Consider the following 16,474-nt stretch of genomic DNA (forward strand, 5'->3'; position numbering starts at 1 on the left):
AGCATTTTTTTTAATGTTTATTTATTCTTGAGATAGAGGAAGAGACAGAGCATGAGCAGGGGAGGGGCAGAGTGAGAGAGGGACACAGAACCCGAAGCAAGCTCCAGGCTCTGAGCTGTCGGCACAGAGCCCGATGCAGGGCTTGAACTCAGGAGCTGTGAGATCATCACCTGAGCTGAAGTCGGACGCTTAACCGACTGAGCCAACCAGGTGCCCCTGAAAAACTTTAAAATTACTATAAAGTTAAAATCAGTGATTTCCCCCCTTCTTTAGAAATAAGTCAGAAACGTCAAGTTGTCAAAGCAGGGATACCAAAAACTAAAGTATGCAGATAAGAGCTGAAAGGTGAAGAGGCAAAATAACGAGGTAAAGAATAGAATCGCTCTTTACTTAAACATTAAGATTTTGAATAACTTTAATATAAATTGATAATGTCTCTTGATAACATTCTATATTACCAATTCTGTTCTAAAGAGTACCAACCACACAGCTAGGATTTAGTCTATAAAACAGTATTTAGATGACTTAATCCACATCTCAAGAATATGTCAGCAGTTCAAAATAATACTAACCTTAATTTTAGGAAACATGCAAGAACTCTCAATGTCTATATTTAGGGGGAAAAGATCACTGAATATTTTCTAAGTGCAAAGATAAACTTCAAGGTTCCCATAAGTTTCCAAGGTTTTGTTTGGCAAGTTCTAAGCTACCATTATTTCAGTAAAGTATCTTAGGTCACTCTCCCAATGACATTACCATTCTATTCAGTATTATATCATAACAACCTGAAAACAGACTGTTGTCAAAATTACTTATAAATAAAAAGCTTAAATTTAAGAACACTGGCAAATTTTTAAAGGGTGAGGAAAAGGTCTACAAAAACACATTCCTATAAAATCTCAAAACTTTTAGAAATGATACATGTGTGTTTTTAAATAATATTCTATAATACTGAAAAGTTGAGACTCAAAATGAGCTAATGAAGTACAGCTAACTGAATAAAATATATAGTGCCAAATCAATATGCCTTTTTGTTTTAATGAAAAATTACTAGACTATTCTATGTCATACTTTTCAACTCTTCATTAAATTTATAAGACGCTTTAACTGTATCTCTAATATTTGGCTTTTATTTATCCTATCATCTAAGAATATCAGAAATTATTTTCAGTTTATGAGCATCATTATACTAATTTACCCACCAAAAGTCTATGCAGTTCACGCTTGAACAACATGGGTTTGAACTTCAGCGGTCCACTAATTAGGTTTCTTTTTTCTTCCAATAAATATAATGCAATGTATTTTCTCTTCCTTATGATTTTCTTAATAACATTTTTTTTTGTCTCTAACTTACTTTATTGTAAGAATAAAGTATGTATACCAAACATACAACATACAAAATATATGTTAATCAACAGTTTGTGTTACCAGTCACAAAATTTAGTACTTTGATGGGGGTAAAAAGTTACATGCAGATTTGACCGTGTAGGGCGTCGGCACTCCCTTCACCCCGCATTGTTCAAGAGTCAACTGTACTTGATTCTAGGAATAAAGATTTATACCTTTAAAATATATCAACAACCCAAAGAGATAAATTCAGATTTAAACTTCATAATGACATCAACATTCTGATGTTATCCATAAAACATGTCTTCGCCCTGCTACACAGAAAACCACCTTTTAGGGAGCAATGGTAAGGTCTGCAGAATTCCTGAAAACTTGCCCTAAGTCTCTAGCTCTCTTGCAATAAATACCCATGCTACTTTGCACAGTTAAGAAGACATGTATTAGAACATAGCTCTGATTACATCTCCTTTATCCATTTGTATATGAAAATTATACAATTCTGGCATCAGAAGACCTCATGTTGAGAAACAACAAATGGCAGTAGCTGAAAAAAAGTGCACCTACCCAAACACCACTACCCTCTAGAATTACTAAAATCAAGACTGGAATAAATTAGTACAAGTGAAGAGCTGCAAAGTAGTCTGTGATCATTTTCTTTATTCTGAGTTCTCAAGGGTGAGAAGGGTGAATTCTAATCTAAAATAAAGCCTCAATCTCTAGACAGCAAAAGATGAACTGGCTAGCCCATTTGCTACAGAGGCTAAAGATGCAAGAAACTATCTGAAAACACAGATTTCATGATAAAAGATAATGGGTTCAACCAGAAAGTCAGCTCCTGTTAAAAATGTGCATACGTGAACATTTAAGCTAGTGACATTTCTAGCCACTAGGGGTTAATGTCTACTCAACTAAAACCGTTGTTTCTACATTCCAACTTAGATAAGTATAAATGCTGGTAACGATTCCTTGAAAACCAAAACTATTACGGTGGCAAATCAATCATGTTTTTAATACTAAAAGTGGTAAAAAAAAAAAAAAATCATAACAAATTTATAAAGGATGCACAATAAAGCAACAACGACAACAAAAATCTAAAAACAAAATGTTCAGTATGCACCCACAAAAAGTTCCACAACCATAAAACAAACATCAATGCATCTTACCTCTATCATTATATGAAAGGCGTGCTTGTGAAGAAAAAACACAGGCAAAAGAAATTACGATTTATATCAAGAATGAAATGAAAAATGACACATCAGTTACAAAAGTGAAAGAAAGAGAATAATGATTTAGCTTTTTAAAATTGGCAATGATCCAATTTATCATATTTTTAAAATAAAAGTTGGGAACACTTTCCTTATAAACAGAGGAAAGTAATATCAAACAAACAAAAAACTTGGACATTACCTTTCAGATAAGGGGTATTATTATATACATGGTTCTGGTATGACCCCAAGTTACCTGATCCAATAAACTTCCAAGTCTTAAGTAATTGTTACTTGTTTTTCTAAGAAGTTCTAGAGTCTCAACTGGAAGAGTAAAATGAGCAATTTAATTGAGAAAATATCTTGGAATTGGCTTCTGGACACGAGAGGGCAGTATTGCCTTTAACAAAAACCAGGAGCAGCACAGGAGACATTTTTATGTAACTAGAAGTTGGTTCTCAGCCCACACTCCAACAGTTGTTTTACGAATCTCTAAAATCTATTTCCTGAACTGCTTCACTCCCCTTTTCATGGAAGACAGCAGAATCATAATAGAAAAATGTTCCTGATGTCTTTGTGTGTGCAACATAAACAATATACTAGGGTAAGAAAATAAGACCGAGGAAAAAATTTTAAAAATGAGATTTAAGTAGAACACAGTGACAGGCCAGGCCCACTGTTGACTACTTACTAGCCACGTAAGAGTGAAGAAGTCAAGTAGTGGTGGCCATGAGGACAAGTATCCATACATATTTTTTAGTCTGAGGACACTTAGATACTGACAAGACTTTTGAAAATAAGATTTTCATTTTCCCAGTCATCCTAATATAGTTAAGGGCCTAAATTTATAATTAAGAGAAATACTGTCACCAATGTAAAAATCCCCTCCTTCAAATCCCCTCCAATCGCTGAGTAAAACCGCCATTTCTAATATCTCTACAATATTTATACAGAGAATAGCACTGATTTGACAACTCATTTATCTGTACCAGCAGCTTAGTTTTTCTTCCTTCTTGATTTTTCTCCTATGATAATGGTTCAGGATTATTTATAATTCATCTAAAAGGCTTAGCTAATCCTACTATCACAACATCTTATCAGTACTCCAGAGTAAAATTCATCTCTTTGAAAGAAATACATGCCAAATGAATAACTAGACTTTAGCTTCCCAGGGCATAGGTATGTCTCAGGTTTTGTTTTACAGTGACTTGTAACAGGGATAATAAACCTACCACTGCAAGTAACACGGTGCAAGTATGTGCCATCCATGCATCTTACCAAAAAGTCTATCTTTGCCCAATATACTTCTCAATAAATGAACATGAGAATAAGTCCTAGAATGATCAAGCTAAACAAGAGATGCCAACAACAGGCCTCAATGTGTAAACTATGTTACAAAATAAAAGGGTCAAAACAGAATCCAAAAAAATTAAATCACTGAAATACATGGATAAAAAGCAACCAAGCCAAACAAACAAACACACAAAAAACAATCTGAATTCACAACACAGAAAATGAAACTTGACTATCATGCACTATAACTGGAGAGAACAGTAAAAAACAAATCAGCACATTAATGTCAAGTCATTAGGCTCCTGGATGCGAAAGAGACTTCGCTGCCTATTCCATAAGGGGGAAAGAAATTTAACTAAATTATATTGCCAAATATCAGAAAATAATGACTAGGACTTCTCCATTCACTCAACCAATCTTTACTGAGTGCCTACTTTGTGCCAGACACTGACTATCTGGCTTCTCGTGATGCTTACTACAGTGTGGGGAAGTAAGACTAATCAAAGATACCACACTAATGAATGCATAATTATGAAATAATTGCAATAAAAAGAAATTCAGTATCCTGAGCACCTGTAAGGAGAAAACTGACTTACACTGGCAGGTTAAATAAGATTTTCCTGGGGAGAGGATCCTTGAAAAATGGAGTAAGTACTAGAGGGAGACAGATTAGGTAGGAAAATGGCATTGGGATACAATGACTCGTGCAACCAAATGGTTACTGGTTCTATTTACTGAGAACGAGGTTTGGAGAGATTATTTCCCTGAATGTTAACTACTTGGAAATATCTAATTGCTGATGTTTAGTAGGCAGTTAGATATACAGAACAGGAATACAAAGAAATCTTTCTAGATTATGGATTCTGGTTCATTTATATACTATAAACATATAGGACATATACTATGAATTTTCTCTTATTTACTACTTAAATCATTCCAAGTTTGATATGTTTTATGTGTGTGTGTATGTACATACACATATGTGTGTATATATACATATACATTTATATATACATATAGACACATACATACACATATATACACACACACACATATATATATATATATGTATATATGTGTGTATATATATATATCTAACGGGGATAACTCACTAAATATCTTCTTAGGACCTCAAGAAGAATTAAGGACCCCTCCTACCCCCTGCCCCCTACACAAAGTATTTGAAAACCAACCAATTCTGAATTTGTCTCATCTTAGTCATCTAATTATCTCATGCTGTAGGAAATGTTACAGTTGCTAATTTTAAAAAAGACTATTGCCAAGTAGATAGAAATAGAATATATAAAGAAATAATATAGTGTATGTATCAGAACAAATGTTTCTGAGCTAGGAAGACATTATACATTAACAGATTCAATAATATTGATACCGCCAAATGCACAGCCATCATTCTATCCAGTTAGATCTTCAAAATTCCACTGTGATGCACCAACTCCTACTTCCTCCAGTTTCTCTCAACTAACTCCTGAAAGCAAGGCAAAGGCAGACAGAGGTGGATGAGACAGGATTCTGAATAAGTTCCCTAAGGAGAAGGTAGCTCCTCAGGGTAGTTAGCAGGGGGGAGGTTAAAAGTCTGAAGAAACCAATCTCCTTCTGGCCACTGCTCAAAAGCATCAGGTTTATTATTAAGGATAGAAGAAATTTTTATTTATTTTAGCATTGGTATTCTTCAAGTAAAGCTGCAAAAAGGAAAAGGTTCACTACATATTCTATAAATTATGGCGTGGTAAAATGGTTATGTTTACCTACAGGGTTATATGCACTTACTATAAAAGCTATTTTGACTTTATAAATATTCGTTGTTTATATTTTTTAATGTTTTTTTTTTTTTTTGAAAGAGAGAGAGAGCATGAGTGGGGAAGGGCAGAGAGAGGGAGACACAGATTCCAAAGCAGGCTCCAGGCTCTGAGCCATCAGCACAGCGCCTGACGTGGGGCTCAAACCCATGAACCGTGAGATCATGACCTGAGCCAAAGTTGGAAGCTTAACCAACTGAGCCACCCAGGCACCTCTCGTTGTTTATATTTTTATATAAACAGTAACTCAAAGGGTATACAAGGTTGTATCTGAGAAGGGAAGTGTTTTGGAGATGAAGGATACAAAAGGGACTTCAACTTTATCAATAATGTTTTATTTCAATTACGTTTTCCTAAAGATCCAAAGTAGATGTAAGAAAATGTCTGTTCTGAGTGGTAGATGTTTGTAATATTTTTCTCAAAACTTCCCTGTGTTTTGCTCCTTTATTTATGACATAAATGTAAATAAAGATTTAGTTATCAGCCAAAAAAACAAAAAACTACTTTAAACATACTTTATATACTCTGATCGTCCTCTTTATCCTGCTTTAGTTTTTTACAGACCCATCTAATTACCTACTGGAATAAATAAGCCATTCAATTAAAATCATTTCAGTGAATAATAATCCTTGGATATAAATGCCCAGACTCTACCATTCCAAAGACTGACACTAGAGCAAGACACTTCACCTATCTGTCCCTTGTTTTTCTTATCTATAAAATGGACTTAATAAAACAGAACCTATATTTGGGGTGTTGAAAGATTAATCTGTGTAAAGTGCTCTGTGTAGTCCTTGACAGAGTACTCAAAATTGAAATTTTTTATTACGCTAATTTCAAAGTATTGGCATATAAATATGTATCTTCAATGGCTTGAATAAATACAACTTCGAGTACAATTCTGAAGTTGTTACTCTGGCAGCAATAATAGCTAACAGGTTTTGAGCACTTATCATTAGATAAGCGTCCCAGATATGGCTCCTGGTCACTATATAACTGGAGTCAGACATTTCTCCTCTTTTCCTCCACTCTTGCTCCCTTCTTACTCTGCCTGTCATTGCCAAGCTGCAAAGCCAAACAACCAATCACCAACCTATTTTTTTGTTCCCTTATATACTAACTTGTGGGCTTCAAAAGGGAAGAACTGTCCCTCCGATGCTTATCACCACACATCAGCATGATGCCCAGCACACAACAGGCTCTCAAGCATTAGGTGAGTGGTTAAGCTAAAACAAAACAAACAAACCCGAACGAACACCCGCCAGCCTATGTGATACAAGCAGCTTTTCACTAACAAATGGGCCTTTTCATTTTATTGTCTCAAATTAACAGAAAAGATTTGACAGTGATGAAGTAGCTAAGAATGAAGGAACAGATCTACGATGAGGTCCAGGAAGTAGAGTTGAGAGAAAATCAAAGTCACTTCTTCCTATCTTCCATCTTGCCAGATAAGAAAAAAGAGAAATTTTTTATTTTTTTTTAATGGTTATTTAATTTTTGAGAGAGGGACAGAGCTAAGCGGGTGAGGGGCAGAGAGAGAGGGAGACACAGAATCCAAAACAGGCTCCATCCAGGCTCTGAGCTGTCAGCACAGAGCCCAATGTGGGGCTCGAACCCATGAACCATGAGATCATGACCTGAGCTGAAGTAGGACACTTAACTGAGTGAGCCACCCAGGCACCCTGAAAAAGGAGAAATTAGGTACTCTCATCTATACGCATCAGTCCCACTTGTAAATTGGAAGATGCGGTCCTCCACAGTCCAACGAAAAACTGAACTCAAGATTTTAAAAATTAAATGGAAGTCATTTTTAGAAATAAAGTGCTCCATTATTAACTTTAATGTACAGCTTTAACTCATTTTAAACTTTGGATAAAGCTTTTAATTTTTTTTCCTTCTCCTCTTCCCTTCTTTTTTGCTTTTGGACATAGAATTTCAGCAAATCTCAAGCAGAGATTTGTCCACTCATTTGTTAAGTAAAATAATTCATATATGCCTAAGAGAGTAATTTTTTGTCAAGCTGCAAGTCTACAAATAATTTATGACACTTCTCCCAACAATCAGTTTAGAAGTATACATAAAACTTAGTTGTAATTTAAGTTGTAACAAAAATAATCACACACAAAGGTAGAACACAGAAGAAAGAGACATTTGCAGTAGTCCTGAACTATTTCTTAGGCATGTACCAAAAAAAAAAAGAAAAAAAAAAAAAGATGCTCAACTGCAAGACAAGAGCATTATATCACCAGATTTTAAACCTACTAAAATAAGACAGTTAAAAATATTGTGAAATGTAGACTCCAGGTCTTAGCAGAAACCTAACACCAACTCAAAGCTAATAAAACATCAAGTTTTGAAATTTCATGAGCATACATTAGAGCTCCACTAAGTTTCACTTAAGAACACATCACTTAATCAGAATGAGACTGAAAAGTATTGAGCTGAGAAGCTATCCTCAGTATACCTTTAAATTAAAAGAAACCAATTGTGAAATAACATTTGTAGTTTATAAAAGGGAAGGAAAGCATGTATTCAAACGAATGAGATTAGAAAAAGGTGTCAGAGGATACATATCAACCCGTTAAAATTGATTATTTCAGGAAAATGATAAAGGAAAAAAAAAGGAAGACAAATGGTTCTATCTCCTTTCTTTTGCACACACTTCCTTCTGTAGAATTTGTCTTATTATAACAAGCAAGTATTATACATTCTTAAAAAGAAAAGAATTAAAAAGAGAAAGTGAGTCAACCTATTTCAAGATGTGGTTTTGCAAGTATAACAATATTAGCATGTTAAATACTCACTTAAATTTAGTACATTTCCCCTTCATCCTCCCCAAATAAATAAGCAGCACACTTCCCTAAACTGGCTTGGTTGAATGTTAGGCTACCCTTTCAGTATCTTATTAATTTTAAATGGGTACACATACAGACTCATGTTCAACAGGAAAGTCCTACACAGCATTTTCAGACAGCTTGGTTTCTCAGTGGACAGTAATTTGGCAGAGCATGAAATGACAACCTATTATTACTTTAATATTAAGGTCAACAGGATTATTTTGTATGCCCAATTCAGTATCCCAAACATCTGACAGCCTTTATTCTCTACCAGACCAAATTCTAGACAAAATGTCATGATGCAAAGAACTGAAGAGACTGATGTCACTTAAATAAGTATTAATGTTGTAATACTACAGTGTTATTTATATAGCCTTTAAAAATGCACAAGAAGTTAACTTCATACCTTGTTAAAGGTAGGTAATTTCTAGTTCCTGAAATCTGCTTTCTTATCAGCAAGTGTTTTTTATCAGCACAAATATAGATCTTATTAACAGGAAACTGAAGCTCACGTATGGTTTTGAGAGCGATGCAAACACTTTTATTGAAACCACATTAACTCTAACCACAATAAGACTTCTTAATCATAGAGTCAATGCATCTATTCCCTCCTATTCTTGACTCACCGGCACTAGAAAAACCAGTTGTGTTCAGTTTACTCACTGTAGATACAAGAGCAAATTCCTACATGTGGAAAGACAGTTTCAGCACAGGCAAAAGAAAAGGACCTAGGTGATGCAAATTAAAAGGATGCTTCAAAGCTTGTGATTGCAGAAAGAACTGAATACTGGCATTCTCTTATAAAAGCCTGAATACTTCAACTTATTCTACCCTAAAGACATACAGCCTCAATATTTTTCTTAAAACTAAGCCCTAAAGCTTTTTATTAAAGGAATCCCTGGGCATGCTGCATTATCATCTCAGTACAACTCTAAATGCAACAAAGTCAATTCAGTAATTCGTCACTTACAGAGTGGTTATATCTACAAACAGTAGGTGACAGACAGTAGTGATTACAATACACCCATGGTATTCAAGGGGCTTACAATCAAGTGGGAGACTGGAACATGTACACAAATGACTAGTGCCTTTCTCAACTGGGGCTATTCATCTGAATCACACAAGATATAAACTGACTTCAGCAGTATTTTCTCAATTCTTTCAAGGACAGTACACAACTAATACCATTCCAATGGCTTAAGGTGTAATGGGAGGAAAGAATAAAAAGGTAGATGTATGGAGGTATGGAAGCCCATATGTCATACTCCAAACTGTGTATTCTTTGCTGTGGGTCACTGAGAGCCCTCAAATATTTTTTAAAACAGAAGTAACATGGGGCACCTGGGTGGTTCAGTCAGTTAAATGTACAACTTCAGCTCCGATCATGATCTCACTGTTGGTGAGTTTTGAGCCCTGCGTCAGGCTTGCTGCTGTCAGCACAGAGCCTACTCTGGATCCTCTGTGCCCCTGTCTCTGCCCCTCCTCTACTCACACTATCTCAAAAATAAACAAACATTAAAAATAATAATAATAATAATAAGTAATATAATCAGACACGTAAAACACTATTCTACAGTAACAGTATAGATGAAGAGAGAAGACCAGCTGAGATTACAGAAATAATCTCAGCCACAGGTGTAATAATGTCCTGAACTACAAAAGATCAAGAAAGATAAAAAGGTGAATGAACAGGACTTGGTAAATGACAGGGCCAAAAAAAGTAGCAGCTGTCTCCAAGGCTTTCCACCCAGGATGACTGGATGATACCAAGACAGTGATACCATGGAACAATGTTAGAAACGTAACAGTAACAGATTATAAAGAAAGAAGGATGGCTTCAATTAAAAACAAAAAAAAGAACAAAATTACTTTACCCATACTTCTAACTATACTAGATCTGAGAATAAATATTTTTTACTGGTTACTAAGAACCATAATTAAAGACCAGATTTTAAAGCAGGTATATTTCCATATCACTTCCTCACAATAAAATACTAACACCAGAAGAAATTCTAACTCGAGGTCTTAGAAATAAAGAATCCTACAATTTAGCTGTCAGAACCAGCTCAGTAAAAAGATACATGTGGATATCTCTCGTCTTCCAGGATGCCATAGGACTCATCTTTTAGCCCCCAGTGAGAATAAAAGACTGAAATCAGACCAAGGAATGATCACAGTATGTATAACTTCAGCTTGCTCTGTGAGATTCACTGTAAATTCTCAAGTATAGTTCTTATTGTAGCAATGACTTTTCAAGAAGATATTACCACAATGAGACTAATGTCTTACAAAGACCAATTAATTCACAAACCAGCCTTTAGCCAAAGCTTTAAGGAAAAGTTTACCTAATAAAAGGAATGAAATATTTCATGACACTGTCTAAAAATGTTTGAAAATTTGGGAGGAAAAATCCACAAGAATATAAGATCTTTCCAGAATTCCTAAACCTAAACCTTGGAATTTTCCTAATTCATAAACCTTGAAATTAAGCTTTGAATATGGGAACCTGAATATGGACGAAATAGGGAAATCACCGTAAGACTTCAAATGTATGTCTCCCTTACTACCCCTGTCTCTCACAAAAGTCTTGAATAACTAATAGGCAGGGGTACTATCAATTCAGAGGCTCAGGAATCCTTACCTACAACCAATCAATGCTGATAAACCTTATTCTAAAATGTCCTAAAAAATTTTCTTAATGGAAACACAGGAATATGCCCTTCTATATTTCCATGACTTTTCCTTTTTGTCCTATGTGAGGCCATATGATGATGTTATTACTCATTTTAGTAATCAGACTATTCAATATCCAAAGTAGGAAAATAAATTAACCTATAGAATGATTTTGAGATGGCAGTGATGTTTACTGAATTTTTAAAACAGCAGAGACATCAGCTTCCTGGGGGGAGGGGGGGAGGCAGAACAGCATAAAGCAGTAAAGCTTTAGTGTCAGAGTCCTTGGTTCGGATTCCAGCTCTGACACTTGTGAGCTTTGCTATGTCTCAATTTCTTTATCTATAAAATGGGGATTGAAACTACATAAACAACCCTGTGAGGTAAAATCAAATCAGCATTTTTCACACCTGGCTGGTCACAAGAATCACCTTGGAATTTTATTAGAAACATAAAATCTCAGGCCCCACTCCATACTTACAGGGATGTGGCCCAAGAATTTGTATTTTTTAACAAATTCCAAAGATGAGCCTTACATACCAGTCATAATATAGGAACCATGGAAAAAAATTTATGTATGTTTTTACATATTCTTATATAAAATTCTTGTCTTTATATATTTATGTAACAGTATCCCAGTACAATACATTCTAAGTGTTCAATAAATACTTGATGTTATTATCAATAATTACTTTAAAATAGGAGATAAAATTGATCATTTTGTAACAGGATGGCCACTAAGCAGTGTTGCAGAACTACTTTGTATAATCCTCTCACCAAAAATGAGACTTAAAGCATGAGACTATACTGTCTGAGACAGTGAGAGATGATATAAACTAAGTTCCAAATTGATGACAACCCCTCTTTTGCACAACATAGTTTGCAACAGAAAGAAAGCATAAAGTTAGGCATGTTTATATTTTTCCTAACAAAGCTTGACCATTCCAGATCATTCCATCACAAAACCATGCAAATTCACCACAGAGCAATTCAAGTGCTAAATAAATGTGTACAGTATCATTAATACGGTAACAAATATCCAAAGCCCACAGAAATGGATATTCATTGAAGATTCCTGATTCTCAGTTATTTATGAATAACTGTATCTTTCCTTTTTAAAGTCTAAACGTTTGAATTAATTATCATTTCTAAATAAAATGGCCTCATGTGTTAAGATACTGAGCCTTTTAAAAGAAAGCCCAACCACACCTTTGTGCTAATATTATATAATTATCAATGCTTTCTATAAAATTACATTATTTTTTTAAGTTTTATTAAGAAACTTAACAAATTTGTTTTTTTTTTTTTTTTTTTTTTTAAATTTTTTTTTTTCAACGTTTTTTATTTATTTTTGGGACAGAGAGAGACAGAGCATGAATGGGGGAGGGGCAGAGAGAGAGGGAGACACAGAATCGGAAACAGGCTCCAGGCTCCGAGCCATCAGCCCAGAGCCCGACGCGGGGCTCGAACTCACGGACCGCGAGATCGTGACCTGGCTGAAGTCGGACGCTCAACCGACTGCGCCACCCAGGCGCCCCACAAATTTGTTTTTAAATTGAGTTTCCAGTTTGTTTCAATCATCACATAAATCTAGGGTAAATTCAGACACTACTACAAGTACTAAATACTCTCCCTTCTAAATACAAACATAAAATAAAAAACAGTTGCCACCAAGAGAAGATAAAGTGTACAGCCTACGACCATTTGGAGTAAACTACATATATTTATTAGGCATTTATTTTTTTATTTTAAAATACTTTTTTAGAGACAATTTTTAATAAACTCATAACTTAGTTACTAATGTGCAAAAGTCAAAATATTTCAGCTGCACAAAATAGCATGTTTACCTAATTTGCAGAATAAGGTATTTCACTTTTGGGTTTATTTCTCCATACACACATCTTAAAAGATTATGGGGGTCAATAATCTAATGCTAACAGATTGCTTCAAGTACTAAGGAAGAAGGATGTTATGTAAATAAAGCTTAAAGGGAAAGAAATTATTTTGGTCATTAAAATATAGGACTCCACCATTTTTTTCTATCAAGTTTTAACCATTAATCCTAGTGGTATCAGAGAAACAAAGTTAAACCAAGAGAGCCAGAAGGCCAAGGTAATCTGATCTTAATAGTTAAAAGAAACACAGTAAAAACTACAGTTCAAAGATGTCTCACACAAGTATGCCAAAGCTTTCACCACTCCTCAGCCTGCAGAACATGAACTACTTATATTAAAAGAGTTTGTAAACCACTGTACCAGCACCACTGCCTCCATGACAGGGAATGAAGAAAATTTCATGAATTTGATTACCCAACATATCTACATTTTCAGGTATATTCAGGGTCAGGAGAGTGAAATTGAGGGCATTACAAAAGTTTTTAGTCTTCAAAAAAAAAAAAAAAAGCTTTTAGTCCTCAGTACATGCTTGATATACTGCAAACAATAACGATGCACCTGCAACTACCAATGACAAGTAATGAGAAGCACTGATTATCTGCTCTTCTTCCCAAAACATTTTTATGCATATATCTTCCTGGCGCCTTTGTGAAACCTCTTTTTTCCACACTTTTCTTGATTATCTTGCTAAATCCCTCCCTGTGGTTAAAAGGATAATTTGGCAAGCTGTCTTGAAAAAGGCACAAAAATTTAAGAATGGAAAAAAGAATGGAAGGAAAGAAAGGGTTGTGGTATTGCTTCTCCATCATCAATTAATTCTCAAGAAACAAAGCAGGGAGAATCTCCCACTCGAAAGTACTACAATGACAATAAAACTGTCCAAAGAACAGGAATACCCTTTGTTCCACTCTACTAGCTCAACTCCTGAGTAAGAGGAGTTCAGGATATAGCACTTAGTACGTTTGGAAAACTAGCTATAGTTCTCATAACAACAAACATTCCAAAAGTTAACTCCAAAAGAAAATGGTTTATAGCAATTTGGTGGGTTTCACCGCAGTGGTAGTTCTTTAAAATATAAAATTTAAAAGAGCACAAAGTACAAGACAATAACTTACTTGAGTTGGAACAAGTACAGGAGGGTAGGCCATCTTATGATGCCTGTACACCCAAAATGCACAAATAACAATCCCCGCAATTAACATAAGTGGCACCAAGGAATAGAGCAGTATGTTGTAATAGGGTGGCTTAGGTGTAACTGGGTTCGAAGTAGCTGTGGAAAATGGAAGGAAAAAAAACAATTCAGATTTGGCCTACAAAATTCCACAAGAAATATTTATCATGGTATCAAATTTTAGGAGAAGGTATCAGTAAATTATTCCATCAACACAAATATGCTTTGTTTTCAGTGTACTAGTTGAACAGACCTATGTATTTTCCCTGTAAACTTACGCTGTGTAACTTCCATCTCTGGAAAGTAAGAAAACCTTTCGTTACACATATTGCCCTCACAGCAACAAAAATATACTTCAGGGCTGTCCTTTTTTTCTATACAATCAGTCCTATAAACAAACAAAGGAGAAATAATTAAAATCAACATTATATTGAATCTACAATGGAGTTTTTCTAAAGTTCTTCTGAGAGATGAAATAATGAAAAAGTCATTCATAGTCAACCTCAAGATTTTTATTAATATTCAATGATCAACTCTTAAGAGCCAAAAATGTTTCTGTAATCCTGTTATTAAATCTCATCAAAACACAACAGATGATTTTATAGCAATCACACTAACTCCTTGAGACCACTACTTTATTTTGGTTTTTAATGATCCATCTAAGGCAACCACCTTTTATTTATTTCTTTTTAATTACTAGAAAAGCTTGAAAAGGAACATTAAGCCAATGAAGAAATTTGCTTTAGGAGTGCTTTCTCTTATAGCAAATACAGCTTTCCTATGGCATAAATACAAAAGCTAAATGCTATCAATAAAATTATGTGTATGTATACACATAAATACATGGACATAAATATACATAGTATACACAAAAGGACACAAGTTCCTATCATGGCAGAACATATCTCAGCATCAGAGACCCAAGCTAGATTTGGGAATTAAGAGTGTCAGGTTTTTTGTTTTTGTTTTTTTGAGTAGATTTAAACTCCCTAAACAGAGATGGCTCAGTCAGTTAAGCAACAGATTCTTGATTTCAGCTCAGGTCATGATCTCATGGTTATGGAAGTGAGCCTCATGTCAGGCTCCATGCTTAGCCTGGAGCATGCATGTATGCCCTCTCTCGCTCTCAAAAATAAACAAACATTTAAAAAAAAATCTTCATATATACAATATGGTCTTATTAACTGTAGTTGCCATGCTACATTACTAATAACCCTAGGACTTGTTTTATAGCTGGAAGTTTGTACCTTCTGACCACCTTTAACCATTTCACCTAACCATCCATATCCCAACCCTCGCCTCTGGCAACTAACAATGCCTGGTTCTCTATATCTAGGCATTCATTTTATTTTTTGGTTTTCTTTTAAGATTACATACATAGGTGTGATCGTAATGGTTGGTATTTGTCTTTCTCTGTATGATGAATTTCACTTAGCATAATACCCTCAAGGTCCATCTATGTTGTCTCAAATGGCAAGATTTCTTTCTTTTTAATGGCTGGGAAATATTCTTCTGTGTGTGTGTGTGTGTGTGTGTGTGTGTGTACACACATCACATTTTCTTTATTCATTCATCCATCAGTGGACACTCAGGCTGCTTCCACATCTTAGCTATTGTAAATAATGCTGCAATAAACATGGGGGTGCATATATATCTTTACAAGTTAGTATTTTCATTTCCTCCAGAGAAATACCCAGAAGTGGAATTGCTGGATCATATGGCAGTTTTATTTTTAATTTTTTGAAGAATCTCTATCCTGTTTTCCTAGTGGTCCCACTTACCTTTCATAATAGCAAATATCACTTGATGATCACTTCTGTTAATCAGGAGGCTATGAATCAGAAATGTAGCTAAAATGTGTAATTACAGAGAAATAATACCTGGAAAATTTACAGATTTGGAAATATACTCTAAATACTAAATACATACCCAAGATTTTAATTTCTCATAAAAATTAATATAATTCCATTTTCATGGGCTTATTCAACACATTTTGCTATTAATCACATATGGACAATCAACCACAGGTTCATGGTAATGAACTGAGGTTCCTAAAAGTGGAAAGGCAAGTACCTAGTGTTCCATGAGTATATCAGTATTTTCTGGCTCCAAAATGTCTGTTTAACTAGGACCTTACAGCCTCTCAGTGATCAGCACCCACCTACAGTGGAAATCCTGAGGCCCAGTCAGTTTCAGTGATCAGCCCAACATCTGTGGGACTCCTTACAGAAAGATC

The 16,474-nt window shown here is 34.9% G+C and overlaps 1 protein-coding gene across 2 annotated transcripts in view; it reads right to left on the reverse strand.

The window, feature by feature from the left end:
• The window catches only part of ACVR2A (activin A receptor type 2A), an 82,650-nt gene that overhangs the window by 16,897 nt on the left and 49,279 nt on the right, over window positions 1-16,474 (reverse strand). The window contains exons 4-6 of one of the 2 annotated variants that reach the window (XM_019455490.2): window positions 14,517-14,626; window positions 14,183-14,337; window positions 2,511-2,534 (exon numbers count right to left, since the gene is read on the reverse strand). In XM_019455490.2, the coding sequence (XP_019311035.1) occupies window positions 2,511-2,534; window positions 14,183-14,337; window positions 14,517-14,626 (289 nt within the window). The remainder of the gene's footprint in view (window positions 1-2,510; window positions 2,535-14,182; window positions 14,338-14,516; window positions 14,627-16,474) is intronic. The other variant, XM_019455499.2, reaches the window with a different exon arrangement.

Source organism: Panthera pardus, unplaced genomic scaffold, assembly GCF_024362965.1.
Source record: "Panthera pardus isolate Hobbes unplaced genomic scaffold, ASM2436296v1 HiC_scaffold_10, whole genome shotgun sequence".
In the NCBI taxonomy this organism is placed as follows: Eukaryota; Metazoa; Chordata; class Mammalia; order Carnivora; family Felidae; genus Panthera; species Panthera pardus.